The sequence below is a fragment of the Nicotiana sylvestris genome, chromosome 11 (assembly GCF_000393655.2).
Source record: "Nicotiana sylvestris chromosome 11, ASM39365v2, whole genome shotgun sequence".
Lineage (NCBI taxonomy): Eukaryota > Viridiplantae > Streptophyta > Magnoliopsida > Solanales > Solanaceae > Nicotiana > Nicotiana sylvestris.
In genome coordinates this window covers 136089299-136100450 of record NC_091067.1, presented here as the reverse complement: position 1 = coordinate 136100450, position 11152 = coordinate 136089299, and the positions used below count along the sequence as shown (strand labels likewise).

The window sequence follows — 11152 nt, the reverse complement described above, 5'->3', positions numbered from 1 at the left end:
GAAAACAAAGTTATAGTATGACTTTAGTGAAAAAGATCATAGTTATATGATTTTTGTGTGAGAAAATAAAGTTATATGGCTTTGGTAAAAAAAGAGTCATAGTTATATGACCATTTGTGAAATTTAACCCCCTCCCCCGGTTAGGAGAATCAATAGTGTTCTCACTTAATTACCCTTCAGCATGACTCGAACCATCAATCTACGGGTTGGTGGTGGAGGTGCTCAACCACCAGTGCAAGCATCATTTGTCCATTGAGTTCACAAAATCATATATCCATCGATCTGCTTATCTACGTATAATGATAAACTCTTTTTTTTCGTTTTTTTATTTTATTTTTATATTCTATCCCAAGATCATAAACATGAACCCTGACAGTGGTGCAACAACATAGTGACATGAGATTAACAAATCTAATTAGACAAAAAAAAATTACAAACGGTCCTTTTCAACAAACGATTCTGATTAAACATTGAATATAATTTGCACTAGGAAAAATCATGGAAATAGTCGGTGGTCATTTTGTTTGCTATTATTAATTATCCTATGTTTTTTAACTAATAGAAACAACATATACTTCAAACCTGCTCAGCTACTCAAATATAGCTTGAAAACTTCTTCACATTATTCTTGTGGTCAAAGCCAGCTATAGATCTTCTTGGTCAATTTCACATTTCTATTTCCACTAATGCTACTTTAATTTATTCTTCTATATAAACAACCTTCCATTGGTAAAGTTTCCATAACAAAGTACAAGTTTAGAATCTATACTTCATTCCTCTCTATAAGCAACCTTCTATTGGTAAAGTTTCCTTAATAAAACACAAGTTTTTCTATAGTTGGATAAAAAAAATGGAAACGCTTACAAGAACCAACAAAATCTTGTTCTTTTCTTTTCTTTTCCTCACAAGTGCACTGCTTGCAAGATCTCATGAAGTTGGTAGGTTTCAGTTTATGTCTCTCAATTTTTATTAAGTGAATATGGCTTTGGTTTTTGTGTTTTGACTTTTGAAACTTATGATCTGTTAATTTTATTTTTTTTGGAAATTATTACAGATGATGAAAGTGAGTTTACTTACGATGAAGAAAGTGAGAAGGGGCCATCTCATTGGGGTGAAATTCACTCAGAATGGAGCATGTGTAATTCAGGAAAATTGCAATCTCCAATTGATCTTTTGAATGAGAGGGTTGAAATTGTATCTCATTTGGGAAGACTTCATAGAAGCTACAAACCATCCAATTCTACTCTTTTGAATAGAGGACATGATATGATGGTAAGAACAAAAATAATACAGTTTTTGTCTCACTCCATTTATTCTCATCACGTTTAGAGGAGACCTAATTCTTTCATGGTTAGCTCGCAAGAGTACGTTGGCTGAGTGGTTTCCCACGTGGGGAGATCTGAGATCGATTTCCCTCACCATCAGCCTCCTCAGTTAGAGCTTGTTGCACCGGGCTTCCCTAGTACAATTGCATTTTCTGTGTAGATTGCGAGCTATTGCACAATGAGCAGGTTATTCAGTACGTACCCGAAAGATAGCGGTAGCACGTTTCCCTAAGAATTTTCTGAAAAATAATTCTTTCACGGTTATATTTAAGTTTTCGCATGTTCATGTATTGTACTATTTGGTATGACGTAAGTTGTTTTAAAAAAATATTTTCCCATATTATCAGGAAGTTATTTCCGGTATTTGGTTAAGAAAGTATTTCCACAGGAAGCATGTATCATAGAAAGGGAGAAAATGAATTTTCTCGCTTATTTTTCTTACAAAAACTAAAATTTTAATTATATTACATGCTCTAACCAATATATTTCGATGCCATATTATCAATCTTTAATACTCAATTTTTTTTATTAAAATGGTATCAAAATTTTAATGATTATTTTTTTGGTTACTGATGAACTAGGTCTTTTCTATCAACTGCTTAACCTACATGAAATTAATCAAATATACAATCATTTTTGTCTGTGGTTATTTACTATTTTACCTACCATCTGGAAATAAATCATCAACTTACTTTTTGAATTTAATCATTCTTCTTTCCTAGAATAAGTTTTACAAGAGTTTGTCAACTGAAATGTTACCTCCATAAATGTATTAATTCCTTGAATTAATCATGAGGGGCGTTATGGTTTATTAAATATGGAGACGTTCTGAATGATTTATATATTTTTCTTTTCGCTCTGCTTTATACATTTCTTATATGATAATTTGATGAATAATTGTTTACTAATGAAGTTAAGATGGGAAGGTGGAGCTGGACATATTAAGATAAATGGAACTCAATATCAACTCAATCAGGCTCATTGGCACTCACCTTCTGAACATACTATCAATGGAAGAAGGTTCTTATTATATAATATAAATTAATTACATATACTTTCCTTTTTATTTCCTTGTTTATATTCTTGAATTTCCATATTTAGAAAGTGACTAAATTGTGTATGAATAATTGTAGGTTCGATTTGGAAGTTCATTTGGTCCATGAAAGCAATGATGGAAAGACTGCAGTGGTTGGAATTATGTACAAGATTGGAAGAGCTGATTCCTTCTTGTCTATGGTATTAATTACATACACGCACTAAACACAACTTAATTCCGAAAAAACTAACTTCTATAGCGTAACATAATCTTTATATTATTAGGTCACGAGAAAATAATTTTCAGTAATGTTCATTAAAAATGGTATTAGTAACTGAAAAATAAAGCATTTGCTACAATAGATTAAAATATAGACCAGATTATATAAGAAAAAATTATGATGGTCGATCTCTGATCAGGGGCGGAGGGAGGGTGTTATCTAAGGGTTCGGACGAACCTAGTAACTTTTTGCTTAGACGATATATTTGTGCTAGAAAATTCATTAAATATGTATTAATACTTAATTGCGAACCCAGTAACTAACGAGCTATGAGTTCGATTGCAAATTCAAAACGCATAAACTTTAAATCCTGTTTCCGCCTCTATCTCTTGTTACAGATCGAGGATGATTTAAAGGCTCTAGCACATACAAAAGGTGTGGAAAGAAATATTGGAGTTATTGATCCAAAACAAGTGAAGTTAGGTAGCAGAAAATATTACAGATATATTGGCTCCTTGACTGTTCCTCCTTGCACTCAAGATGTTGTCTGGACTATTGTAAGAAAGGTAATTTAAAAACTCTAGCGTTCTATCTATGCTGTGATTATTCTTTTTGCCACTATCAATTTGAAGTTTAATATTCAATTTCGTTTGCTTTATATTTTCTCAGGTGAGGACTGTTACAAGAGAGCAAATGAAACTAATTCGCGAGGCTGTTCATGACGTAAGTTGCTACACTTCACCTTCAGTCCATATTATTTTGTAACATTTTAAGAATTTGGCTAACCCTTTAAGAAATATATGATTATCCTTAATCTTAAAACTATTCGATTAAGAAAGATATCTCGGTGTACTAAGCTCCTGTATTTCTGCAAGAGACTGTTTTCACGGCCCGAACCATAACCTCCTCGTCACATAGCAATAATAATTTTACCATTTATACTAAGGCTCCCCTTCATAAAAATATTCGACTAAATCACCCTTTATTCTCCTTTATACGTCACGATAATTAACACTCCACTAATAGGAGCGTAAGTTTAAATTTGAAAAAAAAATGTAAATACTTCTTATTTTCTGAAGCATCAAATATTTCAATCTTGTAAAAATGACTAATATTTGGTAAATTGATTGATAAATGTAAATACTTTTTATTTTCTGAAGCATCAAATATTTCAATCTTGTAAAAATGACTAATATTTGGTAAATTGTTGTTATCAATCATTCTTCATTTAGTTGTACCATGGGTGCTAATTCTCTATATTTGATCACATTTTTTTTCTTTTGCAGGAATCTGAAACTAATTCAAGACCAGTCCAAGCAGCAAATAAACGATCGATCCGACTCTATCGGCCAAATGATCCTAAAGAATAATGAAAATGACTCTACAATCTCAGAAGTAATTTACCATATATCTAGTTATTGTCACAATGATTTTGTTTATATACAATAAAATTGAGTTCAGTATATGAGCTAAGAATGTCCTTATCCCGTAAACTACTATTATTTTCCATGTATTTTCAAAACATGGTCGGAATTTTTTCCACAATATAGTGTATTTCTTTGTTCTATTTATTATTTATTAGATTGTAGCAAAATAAATTAATGGCGCTTGTTCTTTGTAAATATTATGCCTCTCGTTTTCAGTCTTTTTGACATATTTGTCTTTATTTCTCATTCTACTAACCACACAAAAGCAACAAATGTTGGAAAGGTTCATTAATTAGAGTAAGGCAACAAATAATTAACTATTGGACAAGATTATGTCAAACAATTGGCAAAGCACAATAAAGATTCTATGAGTCATGCATATGTTCAACATATATATATATAGCCATTTGTTCCTTCCAAAACTGGATTAGAAAATTCCCTTGTCTTTATTGAAGCTCAACAAAGCATAATTTGCATTATTACAAAAATCAGATGATTTAACTTATATTACTGACAGTGCAAGGAATATAATTTTTACTATATCTTATCATATGCATAGAGGTCTATTTACTTTATTTTTTTGGCTATGATATTAGGGTTATTTAATTTAGAAATTTAGACCTTAATCTGAAAGTGAAAATGTTTGACAAGAATAATTCAACAAACACTATAAAGATCGATCAATGAATATATATTCAGTAATAGGACCTATTATTCCTATATGTTCCATTAGTAGCATTCCCTTGAAATGTTACGGAAGATTTTGCATGTGTTTCATCTTTCTTGATTAGAAATCATATTAGGAATAATGGAGGTCACTCCGCTGAAAGACGGCCGTAACTATAATTATCCTAAGGTAGCGAAATTATTTATCGGGTAAATTTCGATCCACACGAAAGATATAACGATATGCGCACTGTCTCGGAGAGAGGCTCGGTGAAATAGACGACATGTCTTTGAAGATGCGAACTATCTTACTGTACCTTAGTGATGGAAAGGAAGTTGGATTCATAAAAATGAATACAAATTGAAAGCAAGAATTCATAGATCTAGTGAAAACTGTAGCTACAAAGAGACATTAATATTTGACTAGGGCAAGTACAATTAATTGATGTTACTAACATTGCATATGGTGATGAATGGAATATATTTCTGAAATCATACCATTTTGGCAACAACAATAACATACTCATTGTATTTCTACATGTGGGGTCTGTGGAAGCTAGTACGTACGCAGATCTTACACCTACCTTGTGGAGGCCCTATCGATCCTTGCCTAAATGTAGACCCTCGGCTAAAGAAAATCATACCATTCTAGCAAGAACTTTAATTATATCATCCATAGATGGCCTATGAAGAGGATCATCTTCAATACAAGCTTTAGCTAAAACAACTAAACATAATGCTTCTGCTAAAGGGTAATCTTCCCTAAGGCATGGATCAATGAAAAATTTCAACTGTTCGAAGCATCCTCCTTCATTAGCTTCCCCTCTCAAAAATGTAATTGAATACCTCAAAAAATTCCCATCAACATCTTCTTTTCCCGATATCAGCTCGACTAATACTACCCCGAATGCAAAAATGTCCACTTTTTCAGACACTAAGCCATGTACTAGATGCTCGGGGGCAATCCAGCCCCCGAGACTTCCAATACTTCCAATTTTCTTCGTCGTTCCAATGACAGCCTTCGCTCCAAAAACAGCAAGCTTTGCCGTCCATTCGGAGTCAAGAAGATATTTTTGCTATTTATGTTCATGTGTGTATAAGGTGGAATAGTGCAAAAGTGCAAGTAATGTAACCCTCTGGCAATGTCAAAGGCAATTTGAGTTCTTTTATGCCAACTAAGAGAAGCTAAGGAGTTTGACAAACAATCTCTTAATGTTCCATTTGATGAATATTCAAACACAAGATAAGATCCTGAAATGTCATCCTCGCCATAACAAACACCTCGAAGGTTAACAATATTGACATGATTGATTCTTGAGTGTACATCAATTACTTGTTTTGTGTCCTCAGATCTTATTTCTTGATCAATACTTCAGCATTATCAACACAACCCTTGTATACATTGTCACTTATCTTAGTTCCTTCACTAAAATTATCCGTCGCTCTTTTCAATTCCTCTATGTTGTACTCCCCCAAAGACTACTTTATTCCTGCAAGTAAATCAGGTGATAAGCACGAATTCGTGGAACTTCTAGTAGTCGTTGGAGGGGAATTTCTTGGTGTTGAACCTGAAGTAACAGAGCTTTTATGTATCGAAGAACGATTTTTCTCTGCCTTGAATTTCCTTATGGCCCTTATATATAAACCACAAGCAACTAAAGTTGCAGCAAACAGGAAAAAACCAACAGCCGACACTGAAATGTAAAGTTTCTTTAGTTTCAGGTTTTTGGATGATTTTTCTACCATTTGTGTTGGTAAAAAATCAGGAGTAGGAGAATCAGAATCATGTATGCTGAAATTAATAGAGGGTTCTCCTCTCAAGGGAACTAAAATTGTTGTATTTGAAAATACAGTGGGATTAAAACTTAAATGGTTAGCACCCCATATATCTTCAATAAAAATATTGAATTTTTCACTTACTTTTCATGTATCATCTCCTGAAATAAAAGGGTATGTGATAAGGTACTTTAATCCAACATCAAAAAATTTACCAGGACATGCACATTTCAAAGGCATTAGCAACTCTGTACCAGCTTTGATATCATAATTGACATCAGAAATATTGGTTTTCTTGGAAATATTTTCCTCCAAAAGTGTAATGGATTTAACTAAACCTTCAAAAACTCCACAAGCAACGTTGTCGAATTTTGTGTTTGTAGGTGAACGGTAGCTAATATTAGCTTGAAAGGATTCACCTAAACAAGAACATTGAATTGGAACAATTACCTCTCTACCAATTTCAAGAATCTGCGACGACGAAGTGACATTGTTTAAGGTGAGTAGTACATCAGGAGAAAAACCAAACAAGTAAGAAACATCAGATATTGTTGTGAAATCTTGATTAGTTCTATAGATCAAGAATGTTTGACAAGAATCATTTAGAGAAGTACAAGTATATCTTGTACCTGGAGAACTGATATTAGAAAAACATGAGGTTGAATCATAGAATTGTTGGCCATAGCTTGAGCTAATGCAGATGCAAATTACTAGAAGCCATTGAAAATTCATGACATACAAATTAAAATTTAGATGGTAAGCATTCTGCTCAAGGATTCTGCTCAAGCATTGAAAATATGTCCAATGAGATTTAATGGCAGGCCAAGCAGTGAAGTATATGAAAGGAATGACCATTAATTTTTTATTTATTTCCTTTGCTTTACTATATAGTAATAACAAATTGTGACTGAGTTGGTAATGGAAATTTTATATGAAAGGCAACATTAGCAGCCGGCCATTTTGTATCCAACTGTTATCTACGACTACTAGTAATTGGTAAGTAGACGGAAAAAAAAAGATGGAATATTTTCTGACGTTTGTGATGGAGCCTGGATATGTTTCTAGATGATAAGAGTGACATAGCTCTTTCCTTATACAATAATCCGAGTCAATAATTCGGTATAACCTATACAATATTCAGTTTTCAGTATAAAACTTTGCATTATAAAGATAATTTATGTATAACTAATACATCATTCAGCTTTCAGTATTAAACTCCATATAGCTTATGTGAAGTTGAAATACCAGAAACAGAGGCGGAGCTAGGATTTAAACCTTATGGATTCGGGATTATAATCATATGTAACAGCCCAATCCACTAGTAATATTGTCCGCTTTGGAAATAGGCTCGCGCGGCTTTAAAACACGTCAGTAGAGTCTAAGACATGTCTATTTATATACCCAGCATCTCTTCCGTATTTTATCGATATGGAATTCGCCTAGGGTGTCATATACACCCCCTCATGGATTTGCCCTACCACCGTTCAAGGTTGCATGCGGAGTGACTCAGATATCATATGTAACAGCCTAACTTACTAGTGATATGCCCGCACGACTTTAAATCGCGCCACTAGAGTCTAAGGCCTGTCTACTTATATAGCCGGCATCTCTCCCGTATTTTGTCGATGTGGGATTCTGATGGTAGGCTATAATTGCGTATTTTAGTCGCTTATCGCACTCTAATTTACTGCACCTTTATTGTGTTTGATCTTTAATCGCTAGTGTTTTTCACTTATTGTGTGTTTTATGCCTTGTAGGAGTGATTCTGAGTTATGGAGATGTTGTGGTACTAATTCAAGCTATGTGGAGCTTTGAAGTCTGAGTAAAAGCCCAAGGAATGAAGTCGGGATCGTGTTCGGTGGTCGAGGATCAATTCTTAACGTCAAAATTCAAGGAAGAAGCAACTGCTGAATAAATGCACTAGTGTGGGGTACTGCGAGGCACTGTGCGACGCATTAATGCAAAGTTTTGTCAGAAATCTATAAAGTTAAGAGACTATATTTTTTGTGGTGTGACAGGAAAAGGCATTAGTGAGACGCACTGGGCGACACATGAAAAGCAATAAGTTTGCAAGTTTTCCTATTTCGTCTAGGAAAAGGAAATTTCGTCTTGGTCCGACCCTACTTGGTATAAATACATGGAAAAATATTATTTTCTGAACTTTGGAACTAATTCGAGCTATGTGGAACTTTGAAGTTTGAGTAAAAGCTCAAGGGTTGAAGCCTGGATCGTTTTCGGGGGTCGAGAATTAATTCTGGACGTCAAAATTCAAGGAAGAAGCAACTGCTGAAGAAATGCACTAGTGCGAGGCGCTGTGCGACGCATTATGCAAATTTTTGTTAGAAATCTCTAAAGTTCAGAGGCTGGGTTTTTTGTGGTCTGACATGAAAAAGCATTAGTGCGACGCACTGGGCAACGCATGAAAAGCAATAAGTTTGCAAGTTTTCCTATTTCAGCTAGGAAAAGGAGATTTTGTCTTGGTCCGACCCTACTTGGTATAAATACATGGAAAACGTTATTTTCTGAACTTTGGACACACGTTAGACCTAGAGACACACGAGGAACATCCCGGAGCAAGGATATCTCAGATTTCTTCATCGTTTCTTAGTATTTTTAATTATCCAACACTTATGAATTTGTTTGATACTATCAAGAGTGGCTAAAACCCATAGTTCTAGGGTTATGATTTAGCCATGGATATTGATATTTAATGTCGACTTAACCTTGATTATAATTCACCAATATATGGTTGTTTCTTCAATTTTGTGATTAATTGCTTAATTTTCTGTCCAACAGTTAGGTTCTATTTCCTATCTATGCTATGCTTGGGAAAGCCATGTTTAGATTAGAGAAGAATTAAAGAGAGCACGATCTTAACTCTGGGAGGGAGGCAGATTTGTGGTTAGGATAGGAATATACCTAGTCACCATGCTTAATTAAATATCTTAATCTTAATGCATTCTTAATAGATTGATTTCATAGGAATATAGGCGTTAATCTATTTTGAATAAGCGAGTAGTACTTAGAAAGAAGGCTATGAGAGCAATTGTTCGATTAATTAGCAATCATGAGTGAATTGTATGAAGGGGGGAGTTAACTAGAACATAATAGGATTGGTGAATCGATCACAACCCTGGAATATTTGTCTCTACTGAATACACAACAACTGTTTTGTTGCTTGATAATTTAGTTACTACTTAGAATTATAGTTTAGTATAATTAAACTCTTGAACTCAAATTGGCTCAACTGAATAACAATCTTGGTGAATTTAGTGGATACTTGAAACAAGTCTCTGTGGGTTCGACACTCGACTTATCATTTTATTACTTGCACGACTACGTATACTTGCATGTGCATTTGGGAGCAACAAGTTTTTGGCACCATTGACGGGGACTTGAATATTGACTACTCTCTAGTTTTTGCTTTCATTGTTTATTTCGTCAAGTCTAACATTACTTGATTGTTACTCTGATCTCAGGAACTTTGATTGAATGCGCAGGGTCAGAAGCCAGGACAGACTTTAAGGATTTGATCCCGAACCTGAGAGAACATTTCATAGGAGGTTGAGGGAAGTAAATGATACAAATAATCTTCATGCACTTGTTCAATTTCCTGTGAACATGGAAGAGGAGCAACGTATGGTTGTTCAGGAGATGGCTATGCCCAGCATTGCTAATGTTACCTCTAGCATTGTGAAGCCCAGAATCACTAAGCACTTTAAGCTAAAATAGAGCATGATCCAGCTACCAAATGCGAATGGGCAGTTAATGGGTCTTCCACACGAGGATCCACAACAGATATCCTGAATTTCTTGGAGATTAGTGATACTTACATCACTAATGGAGTCACTCCAGACTATGTGAGGTTCACACTTTTCCCGTTCTCTCTGTTGGACGAAGCAAAGTGATGGCCGAAGGCAGAGCCAACTAATTCTATTACATCATGGAATGACCTGGCAAGGTTCTTTCCTTCAAGCAAAAGTGGAAAGATCAGAAGTGAGATAATCGCATTCAAATAGAAATCGGGGGAGTCTTTATACTCAGCTAGGGAGAGGTTTAAGGGGTTGCTAAGAGACTGTCCTCATCACAATCAGACAAATGAAGTGTTAGCTCACACATTCATAGAAGGGCTATATCCTGAGACAAAAATTGTGGTAGATGCTACAGCTGGAGGTCAAGTGTTGGAGAAAAGCTTTGATAAGATATATGCGTTATTGAACAAATTCTCCAAAAGCAATCCTGATTGGCAAGGAGAGATGGGCAGACACAAATTGCAAAAATCTGTAGGGTTCTCGAGTTAGATGTCGTCTCGGCATTATCAGTGCAGATTTCCACATTGACCAACCAAGTCAATCAAATGACCTTGGTTATTAACAAGCAACAAACTCAACCAGTGCAATAGGTTCAATTGTTTTGAGAAGTATGTGGCGAGGGTCATACGAGCGACTTATACCCAGTTAATCTAGAGTCTATTTATTTTGTGGGTAATGCAATTAGGGGCCAGACAAACCAGTATGGGAACACCTACAATCCTAACTGGAGGAACCACCAAAACTTCTCTTGGGGTGAAAACCAAGGTGCTAAGAATCAATATTGACCACAAGCACCTCAACAACAATATAGACCACCTCAAGCTAAGCGAAATGCAAACTCAACAAGTCACATTGAGGAACTGATGAAGAAGTTGATGGCTAAGCAGCAA

General features: G+C 34.8%; 2 protein-coding genes across 2 annotated transcripts; one reads left to right on the top strand and one right to left on the bottom strand.

Annotated features, from left to right (window-relative positions):
* The first annotated feature begins 750 nt into the window (after nucleotides 1-750).
* Nucleotides 751-4225, top strand: LOC138882204 (alpha carbonic anhydrase 7-like). The gene is made up of 7 exons (XM_070162673.1): nucleotides 751-938; nucleotides 1055-1272; nucleotides 2239-2345; nucleotides 2459-2561; nucleotides 2980-3147; nucleotides 3251-3304; nucleotides 3868-4225. The coding sequence occupies exons 1-7, from the start codon at nucleotides 851-853 to the stop codon at nucleotides 3949-3951; spliced, it is 822 nt and encodes a 273-aa protein (XP_070018774.1). The 5' UTR covers nucleotides 751-850; the 3' UTR covers nucleotides 3952-4225.
* A 398-nt stretch (nucleotides 4226-4623) lies between these two features.
* Nucleotides 4624-7305, bottom strand: LOC104229036 (uncharacterized). Its single transcript, XM_070161942.1, has 4 exons — nucleotides 6666-7305; nucleotides 6158-6500; nucleotides 5319-5436; nucleotides 4624-4635 (listed from the first exon to the last, which is right to left on the bottom strand). The coding sequence occupies exons 1-4, from the start codon at nucleotides 7303-7305 to the stop codon at nucleotides 4624-4626; spliced, it is 1113 nt and encodes a 370-aa protein (XP_070018043.1).
* Between the last annotated feature and the right edge of the window lie 3847 nt (nucleotides 7306-11152).

Bases quoted from the DNA above. Each gene is read 5' to 3' on its own strand.
- LOC138882204 (XM_070162673.1), top strand. From the start codon at position 851: ATGGAAACGCTTACAAGAACCAACAAAATCTTGTTCTTTTCTTTTCTT. The intron at 3,148-3,250 runs GTAATTTAAAAA...ATATTTTCTCAG, and splicing joins TCTGGACTATTGTAAGAAAG to GTGAGGACTGTTACAAGAGA. The intron at 3,305-3,867 runs GTAAGTTGCTAC...TTTCTTTTGCAG, and splicing joins TTCGCGAGGCTGTTCATGAC to GAATCTGAAACTAATTCAAG.
- LOC104229036 (XM_070161942.1), bottom strand. From the start codon at position 7,305: ATGGTCATTCCTTTCATATACTTCACTGCTTGGCCTGCCATTAAATCT. The intron at 6,501-6,665 runs GTAAATTTTTTG...CAACAATTTTAG, and splicing joins TTTGAAATGTGCATGTCCTG to TTCCCTTGAGAGGAGAACCC. The intron at 5,437-6,157 runs GTAGTCTTTGGG...TCCATGCCTTAG, and splicing joins GATTTACTTGCAGGAATAAA to GGAAGATTACCCTTTAGCAG.